At 40.7% G+C, this 23,115-nt stretch overlaps 1 protein-coding gene across 1 annotated transcript in view; it reads right to left on the bottom strand.

Moving 5' to 3' along the window:
* The window catches only part of LRRC2 (leucine rich repeat containing 2), a 1,061,896-nt gene that overhangs the window by 111,381 nt on the left and 927,400 nt on the right, over positions 1-23,115 (bottom strand). Inside the window, exon 7 of the mRNA XM_086961157.1 lies at positions 9,633-9,785. Coding sequence (XP_086817283.1) covers positions 9,633-9,785 — 153 coding nt within the window. The remainder of the gene's footprint in view (positions 1-9,632; positions 9,786-23,115) is intronic.

A 23,115-nucleotide genomic window follows, 5' to 3' on the forward strand; every position in this document is an offset into this window, starting at 1 on the left:
AGGACAGCTGTGCAGCTACAAAGACTGTAACTCTGCTGGACTACTGCTCTATAGAAACTGCTGTCCTACTGTGCTGACCCCTTGCCTGGTAAGAAGTACTGGACCTGCAACTTCATCTTGAACCCATGAACCCAGAGTGATTCAAAAGGCTAGTATACTGGCTTTCTGATCTCAGCTTCATGGACATAATAGGCTCCCCAAAGGGATCCTGGAGCTAGCTGCAGAGAGTTCCTGACCAGCAAGTGCTGCCTTTCTGATTGTGGACCGTAGGTGTGGCTCATGGGCTCCTGAAATCAAGCTTTTGGGCTCTTTGCAACCTTGAACATGCCCTTTAACACTGAACCGTGCGGCTCGCCCTGGAATTCAGCATGAGCCGCTGCCAGCCCATGTCTCCATACATCAAGCATAGGTTGCCTGTAGATGACCACCACCGCGAAGCTCCACCCCACCCATCCATGATGCCCATTCTGCTCTTTGAGCCACTCCAAACACAGCCACCCACAACACTTTCCTTCCTCCCTGTGACCCTCTCCAATGCAAACAATACTCTTGAAACAATATTTAGAAGCTAAAACTTCAGAAGGACTAGTTTGGGACTATATTCGACCTGTGCTCCACTGCAGTGAGCCTGAAAGTTTGACTTTGGCCCGATCCAGTATAACCAGATAGCCACAGTTGGCGCTATCTGCTTTTAGGCACTGTTCTACACTTTTTTCTTTAAAAATCCATAACTTCGGTTCTACTGATTGGATGTTTGTCAGTTTCAACTTGTTTTATTAATTAAAGTAAGCTCTGTTTTTCTAACCTGGTGTGGGATATTTTTGTGTGCTATTTTTACGGTTTTACTGTTTAAAGTGCTGTAAAAATACCTTTCACATTGCCCCTAAGCTAAGCCTGACTGCTTTGTGCCAATCTACGAGGGAGATGAGCACAGTTCTATTTGGGGTTTGCTAATGCCTTACCCTCATAAGTATTATGGTTGCTGCTAACTGGGGTTCACACCCCAGACCACCAGCCACCCACTTTCTTACAGGTTTTTAGTAATGCATCATGTGGGTACACACATTGTCTGCCTGGGGCATTGTGGATGTTCCTGAAGAGAATAAGAGTAGAATTTCAGTTTGACTAGCAAAATATATAAAAATGTCGACTGAAAGAAAGTTAACTTTATACAGATCACCAATAGTGGCCATGAAATTGTTGGGATTTAAAATGATGCTGTTCTTTGGAATCCTTTAGGTGTGCTGCCTCAAGATAATTTTAATGCATGTTATTGTAACTTGTGACAGAATTTACACACTTAAATCGCTGAGCTGCATTTCAACTCAGATTCAGTGTCTTCAGACTCTTTACTTTGGAGCACTTAAAAGATTATGGGCTCAATGTAGGTAATCTCATTTGACAGATTCCTAAATACCGAATTTTACCGATTCGGTATTTAGGAATCGGTAAATATGATGTAGGTAATGAATCGGTAAAATTTACAGATTCAGTAATATTTCTTATTAACGATTCGGTAATACCGATTCTTTCGGTAATAGCGGGAGCATATTCAAGGGTGGCAGGGTGTCACATTGATACCCTGTTGCACCCCTGAATCATGCATGTGTGCACATGTGGCGCACATACATGCCCTAAGGGCATGTATGTCTGCCACATGGCACCTTGAAAAAAGCAAAATATTGCTTTTTTAAAGGTATTCACTATTTACCACCAACTTGTAGTTGGTGGTAAATAACAAATCCTTAAGTTAAAAATGCACTTACTTGAGTGCTACTTACATAGGTATTAAGGATTCAGTAATTTACTGATTCCTGATAATAATAGTATTTTACTGTTTCCTTAAAATAAGGAATCGGTAAATTACAGAATCCTTATTTCCAGCCTCCTACATTAGAAAGGGCTAAATACCGGTCGGTAACGGGAAAATTACAGATTTTCGGCCGTTACCGACCGGTATTTAGCTACCTACATCTGGCTCTGTGTTCCTTAACATGGTATTGCACACAAAGTCATGTGGAAACCACATTAACCACATGTGCCTGAATATGTATGTATGTTAAATACCAATACGTATAGAAATACATGTGCAACCCACTCCACTACATTCAGGTTTCTGTAATCCATTCTCCAATCCACCCACAGTTCATACACTTCTGTGTACTGTCCCACGTGTCTTAGATGCCCATACTAGTGTAAAATGTTTCTCTCTATTGTGCACTTCTGTGCCTTGGGATCTGGGTAAACACTATATCAAATACCTCAAAAAAGGTATCTGATTTGGTAACATGGGTGGTTGCTGTTTGGCCTTTCGAGTACTGTGGATGACCCAAACCAACATTATTTGCACCTAGTGAAACTAAATGGTTTTCTTCGCTCTTTTTCCTTCTTCTGAAAGAAGCTGGTGAATGTGTCTGAAAAAGGCCAAGATTTGGATATTGCATGCAGTTGTGCCCCAGCAATTCTGGGGCCCCACACTTTGTTCCTCATTCTGGGTTCCATACTTAGAGGTGACCAGTAACAGTGTTTTATATACTGTCCAGAATCAGTAATTCTGTGCACAGTAGCACCCCCTCCAGTTACTGCTCATCTTATCACAGAGCTCCAAATGTTTAGCTGAGTCATGAAGCCCGAAAAGGAGGAAACCATGGGGCTACAGTGAAACCTGATGGAATACCTGACACTTGTGAGATACTATTTTTAAGAATATACTTTTTTCTGAAAATGTCTGATGAAATAATGCATATTGTAGTCGACGCAAACACAAACCAATCATCAACATAACTTAGAAATGTAATAGTACAAAATATACTTTGGTGAGGAGCAGGAGTAAAACAGCAACCTGCCACTGCTTGCCGCCACTTTGCTTCGCGGTCCCAGCGGGGAGGCGCTGCTGTTGCTGCTGGACTCCGCCGCTCGGGGCAAACTACTGTTCCCAAAACCCTGAGCGCCGCACCCACCGCTGACGGCAGCCAGAAGGCGTATAAGTACAGGCGGGGCCTTCAGTACGCGGGACGCACGCGGGCGGCGCCCGGGCCAAGGGCAGACCCGTCCGAGCCCGTCAGAGGCAGGAGGAGGCTGGGCTGGGCCAGCTCCCTTACCTCGAATCCCTAGCACTTGCCGAATTATCCGGACTGTTCCATCTTTCATCTATCTTGTATTGGTATAAGTTGGCTTAAATATATACCATAGAAGACTCTGTTTAAGAATACTAAGGTTCATGTGTTGTTAGAATATTATATTTACGCAAATTAGTTAGTGCCCTTTATTCTTGTTTACTCATTAAGCATAGGTATAGTTCTGTACCCTTTGCTTTTATAGTAACTCTTACCCCCTACCTAAATTCAAATCTTTTAGCTAACAGGGGGGTTTAACCCTAAGATTCTGTAGAATGGGGAGACGTGCATGCACTGACAAGAAGCAGGCCCGGTTTTGAATAAACCAATCAATAAAACCCACTGCTATTAATAGGATGCTGGAAAAGGCTTTTGGAGCCATGGCAACCGAAATAGAGCGGACTGAGCGATGGTTGTCTTTGACCCCAAACTTAGAAATTCCACCAACTGACTATAGTACTTCACAAATCCAAGGGGTGTCAATAACTGATCTTCCCAGTGATCACCCATTAACTCCTGAAGTAGCTATTCAAAATCAACCCAGGGCTACCACACAAAATAAACCTGGCAGAAAAAGCAAACCCAAACCCAAGGTGAAAGCAATTGTAAGGAAGAAGAAGGTCTATGGTGCATCCTCTGATAATGGCAATCCTGGGATGGGGAATCCAGAAGAGGGAATAGAAATTTTAAGTGAGCAGCCGGTGTGGGTCACAGGACTGGTAGTTGATCTACAGTTCCAAATGAGGGATATAGTTAGGGATGAACTCAAGTTTTTACAAGAGAAGGTTGAGCTGTTGGCTGCACTTTTTAATGACTGGATAACCACTAGGGGAACAATCCATGGTACTGTTAGTTTAGATAATGGGACACAAGCTCAGACCATTCCAACTAATGTCCTAGCTAATCCCCACCCTAAACCCTGTGACCAGGCATTGCCTGTTAATGTAAGGAGGGAGGTACATACACCCGAGGCTAACAGAGATAGTGCTGCTAGGCCCCCTTGGTTACCACCAACCAACCTAATTGTCCACCCCCATTGAACAAATTGCCAGGGCAAGTACAAACAAACCCTAAGCAGGCTGGGGATGGTGCCACCACAACTACAGAAGATAACAATCATTTTTATCCCCCACCGGTCATTAATCTACCTCCAGCATCAACACCATATGTCCTTATTCTTGCAGGTATCCCTGAACTTAGAATGAACCAATCCGAATCCCACCAAGAATTAAAAAATAGATGAGTCCACTGGCTAGTAAACCATAGATATTTTAGGTATGAGCACGTGGAAGAAATTTTAACTACACGCAGGGTGGGATGGATAGGCAGACGACATAAGGATACACACGGAGACTGTATAGTAATTAATTTTAGAAATCCGTGGATGACCCCAAAAATTGTATCTAAATAAGATGGGAGAAAAACTAGTGGTATTTGAGTTCTACCCCCCCCCCCCAATATGCCACATCGTGACATCAGGCATAGGGAGCAGGGGTGGAGAAATGACCTTATAAGTCGCGAGTTGCCCAACCCAGATCTGTACTGGCAAAAGCAATTTACTTTCAATATATACCTACTGCGAATAGGTTTAGCTGTTTAGACAGAGTAGATTGACTAAAGGAAAACCCATCTAGTTTTAAGGCACAGACACATTCACCACAAATAGTTACGCAGCCTGAGGCCCGAGCTGCAGGTCCTTGTACCGCGCCTGAGGAGGGTCTGATCTGTGGGAGCAAGTGTGGCTCCCCCGTTTACACCCACGAGAGCGAAGACTTGGTCCTGAGCAATAACCCTAAAATCCGATTACCCGTAGGACATCACCACAAGGTTGATAGCGGGAAGAAAGAGGTCATACTGCAACCACGCCCCTTAGTGTTGGTAAAATCGAACATCCCTGATAGCTTAAAAATAAGGGTTATATCATGGAACATTGCGGGTCTGAGCAACAAGATAAATTACTCCAATTGGGAGACTTTTATCAACCAATTTGAGTTTTGCATGTTTCAGGAAACCTGGGAAAGAGGGGAGGTTACTAAGCTGGGTTTTGCCACCTTCAGTATTTCTGCAACATTTGGGGTAAAGGGATACTGTCTGGAGGTCTCAGCACATGGTTGGGAGGCCCCCTGGGATGCTCAGCCAAGCAGATTGACACAGGATCTAAATATATATTATGTGCCTTACTGCTGTTTCCATCAAAGGTTTCTGTAGTCCTTCTAAATGTATATTCAAGACCTACAGTTTTGGGTAAAGAGTCTCCCACGCTGGGAGAACAAACTACTTTTTAAGTACCATTGCTGACAAACACATGGTGATTCTGGGGAGGGGGGCGGGGGGGTACTTCAACTGTCATTTTGAGCCACTAGAAGGAATGCTCATGCATAGTTTACATGACGAAGATAATTTCTGAGCAATCCCGGAGACCAGATGTCCACCAGTCAAAAAATGGACCCCGCTGGTGATCCAAATGAATTGCCTTGTTTTTAAGCACTCCCTTAGAGCTTGCAATGGTAGAACCGTTTCTGAAACATCAAGTAGTTATATGTTGTAAATGAAGTTGAGAGACATATAAAAGGCTTAATGGGTATTTATTAAGCACCAAGTTGTAGGGACTTTTCTGTTCCTTGTTCTCAGTTCCTCTTATTTTGAAAAGCGTCCTCTTATCTTGAAATGTGTGGTTCCTCTTTTCCAGCAAACATGCGTGGTTCTTTTCACCAGTGGAGTTCTCCTCCCTCTGTGGTTGTTCAGCTCTCCTTGCTCATCGTCGCCATGTGTTGTAAATGAAGTTGAGAGACATATAAAAGGCTTAATGGGTATTTATTAAGCACCACAGAGAATAACTGGTGTTCCCATCAGAAAGCAGGGAGCTAACTGACTGAGCAGAACACAGTGGGAGATGACATCAGGGAAAATAGAATGTAGGACTTAAAGAGGTACAGTAAAACATAAGTGCAGAGAATACAACATTATACCTTCCACAGAAACAAATGGGGCTCTTTACTAGATTACATACTAATTGATTCCAAATCCGGGGATAGGTTAATTGTCTTCAGGGTTGTTCCACGGCTAGACAGTGATCATCATGCGCTAGTACTTGAACTAAAAGCACTCAATGTGGAGAGTACTTTAATTCTGGACAACCCTATTGATCCCAGGTTGGCACTCTCCAATTGTAGGCGAAGAGTGCGATGGACTGATTTTAGTCAATCGCAAGATAAATTGAGCTCTCTATATGAAGCCCTGCTCCCGGTACTTCTGACTGCATCCAACTCCACAACTTATTATGGGGTCGGCATAGATCTTGAGTTGGTGAAAAGGAACCATGCTAGATTAGCAGAAGTCACAATGGAATTCTTCTTTCCAAAAAAAAAAAACCGGCCAAATAGGAAGTCCCCCCACCCATGGTACAATGATCATTGCCAAAAGGCTAAAAGATCGGTGGTATTGTCTATCAAGGCCAATGATCGTCCGTTAATTAAAACTGCTAGGACGACATATAAAATGGCCATCTTAGAAGCCAAAAAAGTGTGGGAAATGGTTAAGTGGGATGCCTTGAGAAGTGCTTTGGGGGCTAGGTACATGAGGGCATTTTGGAGAGTTGTTAACACGGATGTTTCTGGTCCTAGATCAGTGGTAGACCCAAACCTGGGAGAAGAGGCCTGGAGGGAAAATTTTGAATCCCTTTATTCTAAGGAAGTAATACAGAACGCCGACCAATCTGAAGGATGCTTTATGGGAATTGATAGCTCCCCCAGCCCAAGTGAATATGAAGAAGCCCTTGACGATAGACTTAACTTAAGCATAATCTTAAATGAGATTAGGGGAGCCCTAGCGAAAATAGCCCCAGGCAAAGCACCCGGCCTAGATAAAATCCTGGGGGATCTTTTTCGCAGTGAACCATCTATCTGGGCTCCATATCTATGGGTGCTATTCAATCCAATATTGCAGGGCATGACGATTCCCTCCAGTTGGGTTGGGGCAGAAATCTTTCCGATCTATAAAAAAGGCTCTCCACTCCTGCCAAACAGCTATAGGCCAATTAGCCTGATAGATATTACATAAAACGTTTTTGCGCGTGTACTGCTGCTAAGGTTACAAACCTGGATGGAAGAACACAAGATACTAAGCCCCCTACAGGCAGGGTTTAGGGAAAAACTGTCCACTGAGGACCAAATACTTAGGCTCCAAATGTTACAATGGAAGACTGTGTGTCTGGAGGGTGGCAGCCTCTATTTAATATTCATTGACCTTCAGTCAGCCTTTGATTTGGTGAATAGGGACAAACTGTGGGCAGTCCAATACGATATGGGGGTTCCAGTATACTTAATCCACCCCTTTTAAGCAGCTGCATGAGGAGAATTTTGCGCAAATTAGGTTTGGCAGGGATGGAAACCGCCGCACCTATTCCGATTAAGCGTGGTGTTCGCCAGGGCTGCGTGCTCGCTCCTACCCTTTTTAGCCTTTATATCAATGGCTTGATAGATTTTTTATTAGCCGAAAAAGACCTTGATACCCCCAAACTAGCTTCCCGCATCATTCCGGCAATGATGTTTGCCGATGATAATTTATTAGTATCCAAATCACCTATGGGGATACAGAGGTTACTTAATAAATTTGAAGTATTCTGTAGCCAAAGAGGACTTGAAATTAATCTACAGAAAACCAAATGTATGGCATTTAATAGGCCCAAAAGCACGAGAGCTAACCCCTCATTAAATGGCAAACCCCTCGAAAGAGTTATCTCTTTCGATTATCTCGGCATTACATTCACAGAAACTATGGATTGGGGGCCCCAAGTAAAAAAATCATCATTAAAATTAGCGCAATCATCAGGTGGTATTATGAAGGTCTTCTGCAAGTCCTGTCAAAAACCATTAAGTCCGGCCATTGAAATTTATAAGGCTCAAGCCCGGGGAGGGGCGTCATATGGTGCTGAACTTTGGGGCCCATGCAAGCCATGAGAACCTAACTCAGGTAGAGAATAATTTTCTCAGGCAGTTGTTAAAACTCCCACGGAGCACTCCGCTAATCCCGCTCCGATTAGATTTGTGTCTCATTACAATCGCAGAAGTATTAAATCTGAAACCCTTATTATATTGGAGCCGGATGTGGGTCACCCACAAACTTTTTTCATACAGGTAGGAACTATGAGAAATAATGAACCTGCGAGGGGCTGCCAAATTGCCGTGGCTTGCTTATATCAAACACCTGTTAGTGAGTATGGGGCTGGGCGAACTTTGGGTTGATCCAGTGTCCGCCTGCCCCTTTCTATCCAGGAAACCTTTGAAGGCCCGCTATGAGGAGTACAAACTGGCACAGTTCCGTAGCTTCTCCCAAGTAGGCAGTCTAACCATAGCCTTTCTGGAAATTAAGGATAGGTTTGGCTTTGAGTCGGCCTTAGACGAAATCAACTCGGCTATTGCTAAAAAGCTTTATCTCCAGTTTAGGCATGGGGTCCTGCCCCTTCGTTGTTTCGCACATAACTGGGGGGATATGCAAGTTTTAAACTGTCCGGCATGTGATTACCCTGAAGAGTCAGTACTTCATGTGTTTTTTAGCTGTCCTGGCCACCTCAAGGCAAGAAAAAGATGGCTGGTTCAGATTTGTAGGAACCTTGGAACTAGATGCTGCACGGAGGCCTTCAGGATTCTGAAGTATGACACTAGTATCCCGATTGTTTACTCATTGGCAGGCTTTCTATTTTCTATGTGGTGCACTCGTAGGAAATTTTTAAAAGCACCCTGAAAAGAGATAATGGGTTTCCCGGTGGAAATGCAATAATTTCACTTTATCAATCAAAATCCGGGAAAATATCTACTGAGTCTACCTGCTAGTTTTAAAATTAGGGCTTGTTTTATTAGAACAAAGTAAGCTTGTCTGTTGACCCCTAGTTATGCAACAGAGAAATGGTAATTCATTAGTTCACCAACCTAACAAATTTAAATATTCTCTGCAGAAGCAGCTTGTAGCATAGGGGAGCCACAGTGCCAAGCTTTACCATTGCTGAATGATATGAATACAGGTCATCCTTTTTAGGAAAAAATGTTTTTATTATTTTCAGGTATAAGTTTTTATGTACATTATTTATTTATATGAATATTTACACTATGCACTTTCCGAATGTGGAGCATTATGTCCTGCCATGAATTTCCTCCTGCAATTTTTGGTTCTTCTTATTCTTCCACGGTAAATTAATTGGATGTGTAGGCTCTTCAAATGATGTGTAGAACCTATTTACTATTACATGTGTGTTAATCATGCTCATGATTGTTCTTTCTATTCTCCTTTTTTTTAAACTAATTGTAAGTGATTTTATTGCAATTTTAACAAGTAACTGTTTGTACTGTGAATGTACTTTTGAGGTCATGTTGACCGAAATAAAGTTCTTTGAAATGAAATTAAAACAGAAACACAATCCTTGAATCAGTAATAATCAATAATATCAACGAGAAGCATGGGTGTTAATGAATATTACCTAAATAGATGAGTTTTAATTTCTTTGCATATTTCACTACTTACTTCAGAGAGGGGGTCGCCATTAGGAGCGAGGGAATCTCCACCAGATTGTCGCCACTGACTACCAACATGGCGAGCTTTGGCATGTTGGTCAGAGATCGTGGAAGGTACCTTAACTTGTTTTTCTGCAGCAGAAGAGTCTTCAGCTCATCTAACCTGAGGGAACATTACACCAAAGCTGTTAATTCACATGAAAGACGTGGACATGTCTTCATCGTCATTGGCATGTATTGTGGATCTTTCAATTGAAAGATCACAAAGCACATGTTATTCTATCCTGTATCCATTGAATGCATTCAAGGGTCATCATGTCTCCAGTTAAAATGATTATGCATTAGATCCTATGTCATTTTGATTGGGTTGTTATTTTGTTCTCACTTCTTAATTTCCTTCCGTAGATTCGGACTCAAGGCCGTGCATAGCATTCTGTTCTAGCTCTTGACAATGACTTGTCGAAATACACTGCCATTCTAGACTCCTGTTAGCCATTTCTACATTCACATGAAATATGATGATTGTCTAAAGCACTTAAATCTTTTTTTGTTACTTATAATGCACACCAGTTTCACACAGAAACACGGTTTCAAGGAATAAAACAAATTTAACAACACAAACGAAAGAAAGATCTCATAGAACAGTACACTGGCATAAAATAACACATAGAGAACATAGCACATAACATATAACTTCCAGCACAAGTCTACAAAGAAGTTTACCAAATCAAAAGCTCGTCTCGGAACATTAATGGCTGCAGCAGACTCAAGTTGTCTACTGGACTGATTAAACCATACTGGCCCAATCATCAATCGTTTATAAAGCTACTCCCTCTAAACTGCCGACCATCAAGCACGCGGTCAAATATGTGAATCCGAAAGACAGACATATTGGCTCGATTATTCGCTACTTGGAGTTTGAACACAAATCCAATTTTTATTTCAGATTTTAATATCAATGGTGATGTGATACCAAAGGCATGAGAGCACCACCACAGAAATCAGGAGACCTCAGAAGGTACAGGAATACAAAACGTTGACCAAAACCATTTTTTATTAAATTATAAATGAAAATCAACTCCTCCCCTAGCTATTTTTTAGTGACAACATCATTATTTGCTCATTTATTGATGCAATCATCTAATCTCCACTATTCTCCTTTCTACATGCTGTCCTGAGGCAACAGCAGAACCACAGCAACAGACCAAGCATTGGATAGTCTTCCTCTTGCTTCTAACCAGTGTCCTTCCTACTCCCAACCGAAGCAAAGCGTAGGGAATCTGTCTTCTTTCCTCCCATTAGCAGCTGGGACCACTTTGTCCTCACTGTTCTCTCCAAATGAATTAAATCATTCCTCCCCACCCCCCTTCCTCCCACTCATTCCTTCATCTGAGTGCCTGATCTTCCTCGCTTTCCCAGCCGGCAGTCAATCTTCCTCATTTTCCTACAACCCCTCTTATAAAGGCATGTAAAGAGCTCTTGTAGTTCTATACTCATGACACCTGTCAACAACCCTCTTTCCCACTTGCACCCCCTAGGAACATTCCAAACCCCAGGGCCTCACATAATGATTCTGCTTCTCCTCACGCAGGTAACATCCAGTCTTGTTCCTCTGTAAAGGTGTTGCCTCACAGTAAACAATCCACTGGACTCAGGGAGCTTTCGCGTGAGGGATCATATTAGTGAGCTGAGCAAAGAGAGGAGGGGCTAGGCTTATCAGTGGTAAACATGGGGGTGATTCAGCATGTACAGGTTGGCAGTTCAAAGCAAATCCTGGGGCATTCGTAGTGAGAACAGCTGTTTTATCTATAAAGGAGGAGTGACAGAATGGGGACTTCAGTGTTTGGGAGCAGACGTGTTAACTTTTTAATTTTCATATTACTTCCAGAAATAGCCACCATTCCAATGTGAGTCAATGGGACAAAAAGACCCCACTTTTTCTGTTCTTAAGTCTACATTTTCAACGGTCACAGATGGTGGCCTCGGTACATAGTGGAGTGTATGTACATGCAGATCATTGTCATATCTGCCAGGTGACACAATGTGATATGTGACCCTTTGAGTTAATTCATCATGTCATATGTGACCCTTTGAGATATTTCATTTTGGCCTACATCAGGCTTTAGAAAGTAAAACTGGATAAAACGCACACCTTCATGATGCAGACCATGGAATTGTCTTTGGACATATATGTTTTCTCTCTGAGGTATGTCATGAAGGCGGGCATTCACGCTTGGCACAGCTGTGGAAAGATTTTTATGAAATTTTACTTTCTTTTTGTGTTTAAATTTTTATTGTATTTGAGAAAAAAGAGGTATACAATCGAAAGTTACTGTGATACAATATGCGCAAAGTAGTGTATAGTGCACATGACAACAGAATGAATACCAGTAGTCACAGTTAAGTATCAAACAAGAAATTTAGGCGAAACAATGAGAAAAATACAAATCGAATCTATTATCTGCTTGCTACAAGGTAAATTGCTGCAGAGTGCACATTTCTCTGGAAAAATCAGATGATTATACAAAATATATTGTGAATGACAAAAGAGCATCGTGACATTTAGAGCCTGAAGGCAATCGTGAGGAACAATATTGTAATGCACAACAAAGTATGTATCGCCTGTTGGTTAAGACATACCAGAAAGGAAAAATAAAGAAGGGTGGTAAGAGGGAGGAGGAGAATAGGAGAGGGAGGAAGGGGAGATCTCCATTCCAGCAATGGAGTCACAACACCTATAAGAATATATTTTAGTAGTAAATATGGAAGTGACAAAAGGGAGCAGGTGGAGAATGGGGAATTCTTAATATGGGTACCCATCCAAAAAAGAGTAAGTCCATTGCTATTCACAAACTGCCCTTCTAAAGTTATTACAGCAAAAAAGGCAGTGAAAAACTCATGCTCAGAGCTGAAGTAAGCCCAGCAACACTCATGGCCAAACACGGATACTGGAACACCCTCCCATTGAGATCCCATTGAGATCAATGTCAGTAGGGACTTAAAATAAAATCCCTCAGGAAATATTCTTAAATTACATTAATTATATAATTAATAGTTTTAAATAATAGTTATTAATTGACATAAAAAAAATATAGAAATAGCATATTTATTATTTCATTGCAAAATATTTAAAAAATCTTTTTTAATATATACATTAATGTAGCAATCAGTTATATTAAATATCAATAAATGACTTTTAAATAATTCTATACATCACTATTAATAATTATTAATGCATAGTTAAAAGTATTGTTTTTCATTTAGATGGAAATTTACATTTTTTATTTAAATTATTTTCATTGAATTAATGTTATTTTTAATTCAAATTAAGGTAATAATGCTGTATCATTTCTTTCCTAATTTCTACATTTGCAATAAATATATAAAAATCATTCACATTGTTATTTAATATCAAAGTATTTGACTACCTTTTTCCCGAAAGTAATACACTTTTTACTTTTCCCTCTACTGTCGGGCAGGGATCTAAATATGGTAAAGCATTGGGCCACACCTCTGCAGAACACTCACTCAATCAAGCACATACGAATCACAGCTCATATCAGTCTCAGGATCTGATTTGCCTGTAGCACATCCTCGCTACTTTGCTCTTGCAGACATGCACACAGCAAAATACCTAGACTCCAACCACACATCATACTAGAAGCAAAAAAAACACTTCTGTGTTAAAATGAATATCACACGCTTTTCAGGTTTCGAAGTATAACTCTTTAATAACAGCCCCTACACAATTGCACAGCTCTGCAGCTCTCTCCTAACTGACAGTGCCAGTGTACATAATGGTTTACAAGAAGAATAACGGTAACAACTGTCAGTAGAATGTTGGGGAGCCAATGGATGATAATGACTTGGCCTTGTGCCATGGTGGCAGTCGGTCACGTCACTCACTGTCGCGTGCCAATACCTTGGTAGTGGCAGTGATACCGTTATAACACATCTTCCCCTCATTGAACATTTGCAAAAGGGGAATTAATCACAAATACAGTCATCGTATCTTTTGGGTTTGCTAAAGGGACTACCAAATCTTCTTGAGACACTGTTATTGTCAACACCAACATCAGAGTCTTAGTGTGAATTAGTTTCTTCACCTAGATATGGTGAGTGGTGATCAGTAGGGGCCCTGGAAGTAAGGATATCCCCATCATCAGAACCACTGTTAAGTGCCAATAGTTAATTATGCATAATGTTTGACTTGTCAACCATAAGATCGGGGTCGGAGTGCGGATCTGTACTATCACTCCGATCAGATGTGTGGTGATCAGTCGGTGCAGAGAAACTGGGTTGGACATCTTCGTCAGAACAAAATTCATCATGCAAATTGGATGGCCTGTTAACATTACCAGGTTCATCATAATCAACTCATAAGTCATCATTGGCATTTCTTGTACAAGGCTGAATCATCTGTTTGCCATCATAGCTGCACTTTACTAGTCTGTTCATGTGCCATACCTTTCCAGAAATGGAAATGACACACGCACTGTCAACACGGGGTAACATTTTAATTTCCGGCCATTTGGAAAAATTATCCATGACAAGAAGAATGTACTTCATGGACTTCAACCGGTCCTGCAATATCTAATCCTAATCTTTCCCAAGGCATATTGGGTGATGCTAACGGATGTAAGGGAACTTTTGTTATCTTTATAGTTTTGTCAGAGTCATTGCAATCTTGGCAGTCTCTGACCAGAACTTTAATTTGCTTACCTAACCCTGGCCACCAATAGCTGTTTTTGATTCTGAGTTTCGTTTTTGAGATGCCTAAATGACCAATGTGACATAAATCAAGAATTCTTTTTCTTAGTGAGTTGGGTGGGATGGCTTTCCCCACTCTGAATAGAACATTGTTCTCATAACTCAATTAATTTCTTAGTTCCCAAAATAGTCTTATATTCTCCTTAAGAGGTTTCTTGTCAGGCCATTTAGTGTTGATGAATTTGCAAACATTTTGTAGAGTGGCATCTCTCAACATGTGATTGTTCCATTCACTTTTAGTGAAGCCAACAAAATCAACATTAAACAGTAAAGCTACTTTACCAATGTCAGCCTGTTCATCATCCGCACCTTTATTAGGTAAGAGTAGTCTACTTAAAAAGTCTGCAACCTTGTTTTTGACACCTGTCCAGTATTCAACTGTGTACTGATAGTCCAGCAATTTTATGGACATTTTGCTAAGCCTGAGGGAGGCATTTTGTAACCCAGCGGCCAAAAGAACTTTGCTTAGGGGTGTGTGATCAGTACGTACGTTTACGTTGTAACCCCAAACATAAACTCTGAAGTAGTTGAGTTCCCAAGAGCAAGCAAGCATTTTGCGTACAATTACCGAATATTTCTCTTCAGATGGGGTTAGAGAACAAGATGTAAATGCTACCACCCATTCGTTGTTATTTCGTGGGTCTTTCTGTGAAAGGACAGCTCCAAGTCCTTTATTGCTGGCATCAGTGGTTACAATAATTTGAGCCGAGGAATCAAAATCTTTAAGAAATGGTGCATTACTGATTTCTTTTTTGATGTTGTCAAACGCCAATTGACATGGAATGGACCAAGAGAATTTCATTTTGTTCTTAAGAAGTTGTCGAATATGGTACGTTTTTTCAGAAAAAGTTTGTATAAATTTTGAATAAAATTCGGTTAGTCCAAGGAATGCACTCACATCATCTTTGCTGGTGGGGCTACGGGCTTGGAGAATAGCTTCCACTAGACATTTTTGGGGTTTGATACCTTCATGACTTATACAATGAACCAAATAATTGACACTGGATTGAGTTAAACCATTACATTTTAGAATCTCACAAACATGTTTTAAACGGGCATCATGCTCCATTTGGTTAATAACCAAGATATTGTCTTGGAAAACCTTAATGCCGACAGCATCCTGAAAGTTGATAGACATTACTCTTTGAAAGAGTGCTGCAGCCCAAGCCAAACCAAATGGTACCAGGGTGAATCGATAATAACTAAATGGAGTGATAAAAGTAGTGAATTTCCTTGAATCAATATGTAACAGAATCTGGTGATAAGATGATTTTAAATCAATAATCAAAAACACTTTCATGTCTTTGGTCGCTGTGAATATTTCAATAATACGTGGAAGTGGGAATTTGTCCACAATAATGTTTTTGTTGAGATCTCTCAGGTCAATGCAACGTCTGATCTTACCATTAGGGCGTTTGACAACCACTAAGGGAGAAATCCACTCTGCAGATGCGACTTTCTCAATGACACCTATGGTGACCAAATTATTAAGTTCAGTTTGTACCTCATCTCTGATGGATAAAGCTAGGTGTCTTACCTTGTGAATGCATGAAGAAGAGTTGTCTTTTAATACTATTTTATGTTCAAAACAACGGAGTAATCCCACCTTACCAGAGAAAACTTCAGGGTATTTCATGTGTAATTTGTCACTAAATTCACACTTGTTGCTAATGGACATGACAGGATCACTACTGTTATGATTTAAAATAATCCCCAATTCAGCTTGGTCATACCATCCCAATACAGAATGTCATTTTTTTGCCACAAAAAGTGTGCAATGGGCTCTTCTCCCTTTGAATTCAAAATCCAATTTGCGATTGCCAATGAATTCTATATTTTCACCTGTGTAACTTTTGGCAATGACGTTAGATTTTTCAAGGAAGATCCTCATTTATTTACAAAAGATTGCGTCCATGTGTTGTCATTGACTATTGTAAACGAGGAGCCAGAGTCGGCAACAACATTCACCATAACCCCTCCCATATTTATTTCACACATGGGCTTCTTTATTTTCGTGGGACTGATTCCAAGAATGTCCTATTCAATAGAAAATATGGAATTGATTTCATCCGATTCAGATTCTTGCATGTCATCTCAAGTTGCATCATCTTGAATATGTTGAACAGGCTTGCTTTGTTTGTAAGACTTTCTATTACAACATTTAGAGAAATGTCCAACTAACCCACAATGAGTACATTTCTGGTATCCAGCAGGACACTTTTTGAAGTCAGCAAGGAGAAGAGGAGAGCCACAACTATAAAATTTTCTATTGGTTAAATCATTTGTATTCTTAGAGTATGATTTTTCAGGAGGGCCTTTTGAATCACTTTTTGAACTTGAACTCATATTAGTTTTATTTGTATTACCTTTACCTATGTACTTGTTAACCTTATATGGATTACCTAACTTGACCTCCTCAGGTTCTTCAATAATGGCTTTAGCACATCTTCCGGTTAATGCAGCTTTTTTAACTAAGGCTACAACTTCTTTTAATAGGCATTCACCATTTACCCAAAGTTTATCTTGAATATTGGGATTGATTTCATGCATTATAAACTGGTCCCTTATGAATTCTTCTTGTAATTACCCAAATCTACAAGTCAAGGCTAAGGTATTCAAGGCTGCCACATATTCATCTCTGCTGTCATTTTTACCTTGTTTCCTTCTTGAAAATTTATAGCGATCAACAGCTACACAGACAATAGGTAAAAAATGAGCATCAAGATCCTCCAATGCATGTTGAAAAACGTCATCTCCTTCCCTGACTTTTTTTCTATTCTACTATAAGTTTTAAGACCACCAGGGCCTAGGCAATACAATAAAACCTTCTTTTTTTTCTCGGAGGTGAAATCTTCATCTTCAACTGTTTCTATATAATTGCAAAAATACTCTTTCCACTCTCTCCATGACATAGAAGGTTCACCTTTAAGTGGGAAAAAAGGTTGTGGTTGTGAGAGATTTAAGGAACTTAAAGAGCACATGGTGAGAACAGTTGAGGATATAAAGATGAAAAAATAATGTGTCAACAGGTGGCAGATGCTTTTACATATATAAGTTCTTTGAAACAGGTGTGCGTGTCACCGGATGATGCACGCAAAATTGCAGTTAAGGCTACGTGAATGTACACTTACACAATGCTGCCCAAACTGGATGGATGAAAAAACATCAATAATTGCGAAGATCCGAATTACACAAAAGAATTAGAGCAGGAGAAGCGCTGCGTAGCTGCCAGCTGATGAGAGAAGCAAAGAGAAACCAAAGATGGCCACCGGACGTTATTTACGCCGACATTGCAATGCGTTGATTTCAAAAGAAATTTGGGCACTTTGTTTCAAACACGGAAGAGCGTGTCAATGATGACGTGTGTAGTACTACGCCATCATTCCTCCACAAGCTACCACAGGCTCCACATCACTCCGTGCTGCCCCACGCTGACATACTCTCACCGTACGGAAGACCGCAAAGCTGGTAGTGGTCCCATGAACACACCAGAGACACACAGGAGTCTCATGAGCACTCTGGAGACACACCGCCATCGGGATGCTTCTTGTCGATGAGTTGCAGAATCACCCTGGATCGCAGAACCACTGGAACAGCAGGTTTCTTGATGATCATCCAGCGATTCAAAGGTAATGAAGAATGTGAGGGGATGTTGTAGTTCGTCACCTCATCGTCACTTGTTAAAATGAATATCACACGCTTTTCAGGTTTCGAAGTAGAACTATTTAATAACAGCCCCTACACAAGTGCACAGCCCCGCAGCTCTCTGCTAACTGACACTGCCAGTGTACATAATGGTTTACAACAAGAATAACGGTAACAACTGTCAGTAGAATGTTGGAGGGCCAATGGATGATAATGACTTGGCCTCGTGCCATGGTGGCAGTCGGTCACGTCGTTCACTGTCATGTGCCAAAGCCTTGGCACGCGGCAGTGATACTGTTACAACATTCTGTTAATTTAACCAAGAATGACAAAGAACTGTCTGCAACTTTGCTCGCAATTCTACAAGACTTCAAGGTCATACTTTGACCAGGAGAAACGCAAAACGTTGATGGATTATGAATCAGCCCTCAGTACTATAACACGTAGGTTTAAATGTAGTTTTTGTTTCAAACCATAAAGGAAACACAATATTCTGGATGAAAGGGAAATTACAATAGGCAACATGGGATGATATTTGTCTTTTCCATGCTCAGAAGCCATAACAATCCAGCTCAGGCCATTTTGGGTACCTCTTTTAAACTGTTATCAATAAACTGTCCTCATAATTATAACAAAATCATGTTCAAGCATCAGAAGTGCTTTCAAATATACTCTCCTCAAAAGGTGAAATCATATTTTCACACTAAAAATAGAATCTTCTGGTGACAGCACACTCTTAGGTATATGTAGACTATCATTTCAACAAATTAATTTCTCCTCAATGCTGTAAACAGAAATGGTTCCACAGTGCCGGGCTCCTCATCAGATGAAGACCAGTTCTAACACCTTAAAAAGTTACCAGAAGTGGCTGAAGGGTATTTAGAGTTTAGTGAACATATATTTCAGCACAAATGTGCACTTGTAATAAGACAGATGGGATATCGGTCACATTTGTGACGGAGTACCCATCCACCAAAATCTTAACCATGGTCTGCCATTTTGTAAGGCCCTGAAATCCTTGGATACCATGAAAAGAGAGAGCAAATTCAGCTGTGGTCTCTTATCTCCCAATGGGAGACAGGCATATGTTTTAGAAGGGCAGCAGAAAGTCCATGTGACCATATAGAGCCGGACTGGAGGGAATTATGAGTACCATGTGAGAGTAGGAAAATAGATCCCTATTTCACATTTTTTACATTCAACTCAACTCAATCAGGATCACATTCAAATGAAAACTCAGACAACACAAAAGGAATGCATTGCTCACAAGCCAATGTTCATTTTACATTCTAGAGAGGCTATTGACAGCATGGCATTAGCCTTTAAGCTAATGCAAATACAATTTTGTATCTCAAATTAAGCAAAGGTTTTCTGATTAAACTTGATTGCTGACTCTTCGAACAGTAGCAGCATTCCCCCCACCTCTTAGTGCCTTGAGACCCTCAAGGGTAAGTAGTGCGCTTTACAAATGCTTGATTGATTGATTGATTGAACTTGGGGACATTTGCAAGTGAAAATAGAAACACATTGATTATTGCTTTTAGGTCTGGTGTACAGTGTGATTGTTTCATCGTTATCCGGAACCATTCTGTCTAGGCTGATTTGCATATGGCCATGTCTGAACTGGGGTGGTGTGGAGTGCAAAAAAACTATGGATTTAGGCCCAGATCTCTGTACTGGGGTGAATGTATGACATTGTTCTGCATTCTGCCCATCAACTGTTGTTTTTGCATTTGTCACCCCGAGTGCGATGGGTATGCTCAGACGTGAGTCCCATGCTCTCCACACCACTGAAGTCAAGCTATCCTGGCTGAAGACGGCTGATAGCCAGAAACCGGTCCTAGGATACTTGATTCCAGTCTAGGAAAGACAAGGCTTGGCAGTTCGGGCTGGACTGTTCCCATGAGGCACAGGGTCAAGGCTGAATTGCATATGGCCATGTCTGAACTGGGGTGGCGTGGAGTGCAAAAAACAATGGATTTAGGCCCAGATCTCTGTACTGGGGTGAATGTATGACATTGTTCTGCATTCTGTCCATCAACTGTTGTTTTTGCATCCTGTTCATAGGAGAGCAGGAGCAGAGACATGGGACCGGCACTAAGTATGTTTTTTTATTTTTTAATAGTGTGCACCCAAGAGCCCCTTCCCCCGCTGCATGACTCTGCCCACTCGACTTCACCCCCTGCCCAAACCCCTGCCCCACCACCCCCCGCCCGCCACTCGTGAGCCATGCTGGCTGCCACTGAATATAAGGAGGTGACAAGTACGAGTCAGGCAAGATTTAAGTCTAAACTTAAATTAGATTACATTTATAGTAGATTCAAAGATGACAATTTTGAATCTTATAGGAAACAAACTTGTTTTGGAACTTAGTCTTTTCTATATAACTACAAAAAAGGACAATGTTGAGCTGTGTTCCACAGATCTAAGCTCTCAAGCATCACTCTAGGGCATAAACAAAGAAGCGATTTAGTAAGAAAGTTAAAAAATGTGTTCAGAAGGAAGAGGAAAGTATTTTATTATTATTCGGTTTTTGATCTGTAATTATTTAAGATGCTGAAGAAATGAGTGCAAGTATAGGAGGCAGAAAGTTAACTCATTCTTTCGCGATTATTTGATTAAGTTCACTCATGTAATCTGTCAGCAACATACAGTTAATGGAGAGTAATCGAGATGTAACACTCAGAAATCCAAAATGATAAATAGCGGATAATGAGTTTCTGTGCAAAAAATTCACAAATGAATATAGTGGTACGTGTTTGAGTGTATCATTTAGAATATAGATATTGGCTAAAGTGAAGTCATTCTTTGTTTTGTTTTTCTTAATTTGTTCCCTCAATGTATGAGAATGAAAATTGGTGACTTTTCAAATAAACGGTGCATAGATAGCTGTAGAACTGACATCCAAAGAATGCATTGTGAGGCATTTACCACGTCCTGCTCCTTCATAGCAACTTGTTTTTATGGAAGAAGTCTAAATGTCCGGTAAGCCCCATAATAAACATGCAATACATTCATGACTATATTTCATTCAGACAGGTTAATATTTGAAGAAATCCATATTTTACTTGATAAGCTCATCGCAGGGAAATTATTCTTCATGTCATACCTTGAAAGATACATATTTCACAGCTCCAGATCATCTTTCAGAAGATTACGAAACCATTGATGTGTGCCTAGATCATAAATTGCCAGAATGATGTACAATTAATGTTGCAGGATACATTTCTATTTCAAGATCAAGCTGATAAGGACAATCTGCACACACACACCAATTTGAAGCAAAGTGTTTATTAGCAAAAGTAAATCAGTCTGTGAGTCACAGAGCCGGACGACAAGAGGGTGAAAACACTAAGGCACTGGGGGATTAGGGCTAACAGCAGGCACATCCTCACAACTGCGACTGGTGTCATTTCTTCTCAGAGTTGCTGATGTCATTGTGAAGTGCAGTGGTAGCTGTTGGATAACTTTCTTAACTGGTCCTCACAATCAGAAAAGCTCTAGACTTCAATGGGAAGTAGGTTTTCATCCTTAGGGATTCATCCTTTGTCTTCTCCACATATGGGCGGGGTTTAATTTCTTGTAAGATCTTGGTCCAGGTGTATCCGTATCCTAGAAACTAGGTAGCAATCAGCAATATGCCTATCTATGGAAGACAGACCTTCTGAGTTATACTGGTGTGGACGTCTATCTTTCAAAGATCATAGAACTAAGTATTGGTCAAGAGATGCAGCATTTAGGGTCAGTCCTTAACAATCTCAGCGGCTGCAATTTAAGAATATGGAACAGCTCTCTATTCCCGGAAGAGCAGGCTAACAAAAGGTTGCATTTAAGTGAAAATGTCCCAAGATAACAACAAAAAGAAAATTTTGCATATAAAAATTCACTAACCATTTAATAAGCAAATTTAAATCAAAAGGTCTTACACAAAATCATCAATCAATACCGCTAGTATACATAATTCTTCTTTTGTTCAACATTAACCCCAGTCACTCTTATCAGTTAGTTACTTCTTCCCAGTATGGGATGAGTTTAGGACACTGCCAGACAGTCTGCAGAATGTTCCTCCCTATCTGCAGTCCGAGTCTGTTCACCCAATTCTTCTTATTCGCAACAGAGTAGAGTAGAATTTATGAAGGATTTTTAATTGAATTAGCCTAAGGCCAATCTTAATTGACACTTCTCTAAGTACTTATATCACCTCCGACCACTCCTCATCCATTAGCTCTCCCAAGTCTTGCACCCATTTCACCCTCAGTCCCTCAAGATTATATATTTCCTTGTTGAGCTATTTTCTTGGACATGAGAGATATCGCCGTCTGTGAAAGGGGGTCTATCAGTACCCCGTCTTCTAAGGGAATACTCTCTTCAATACACACGTTTTTAGATATACAGGCAGCTAGTACTTGTCGTAATAGCAGGCATTTAAACACCTCCAGTTCAACAATTTGATACTCTAATCTGAGGGTTTCAAAGGGTTTAAGTCCTGTCTGAGTGTATACATTTCCAAGTTTACTAGTTCTGAACCGGTCCCATTTGTGGAGCTCTGATAATCTCCTAATCTTCCTCAGTTGATCTCTAACCCATAGGAGTGTCTCCCGGTCTACTGGTTTCTCCAATCAATATTTCTAAGCACTGCTTGCTAAGCCTTCACAACCACCAGAATATACTCCAGGAGGCTTCTTCTACATGTTGTCCTGTATAGGGATGCCAAGTATCCTTTCTTTCTCATAATATCTTTCCAACCTCAGAGAGGGTTCCTACAAGGCTGCAAAGGATCAGCCACGTACAGGAGAATCTGAGATGCACACTATTATTATCCCCTTAGATCTGGAAGTGCAATGTCCTCATCATATATCCTATGTGACAGTTTGTTAAAGACAATCCAAGCCACTCCACCATTCCATAGCAATAACCACACTTCAACTTTAAAAAATAGGCCTCCAGAACCAAGTATGGTGTGTTCTGTAGTGTGTATATAAACTTTTGAAGTGTGACCATTTTAAACATAGCCGCTCGACCCATCAGTGAGGGTGATGGATGCCTTCAATACACTTTGCTGCTATTCAGCATTTAGG

Source organism: Lissotriton vulgaris, chromosome 3_1, assembly GCF_964263255.1.
Source record: "Lissotriton vulgaris chromosome 3_1, aLisVul1.2, whole genome shotgun sequence".
NCBI lineage: Eukaryota > Metazoa > Chordata > Amphibia > Caudata > Salamandridae > Lissotriton > Lissotriton vulgaris.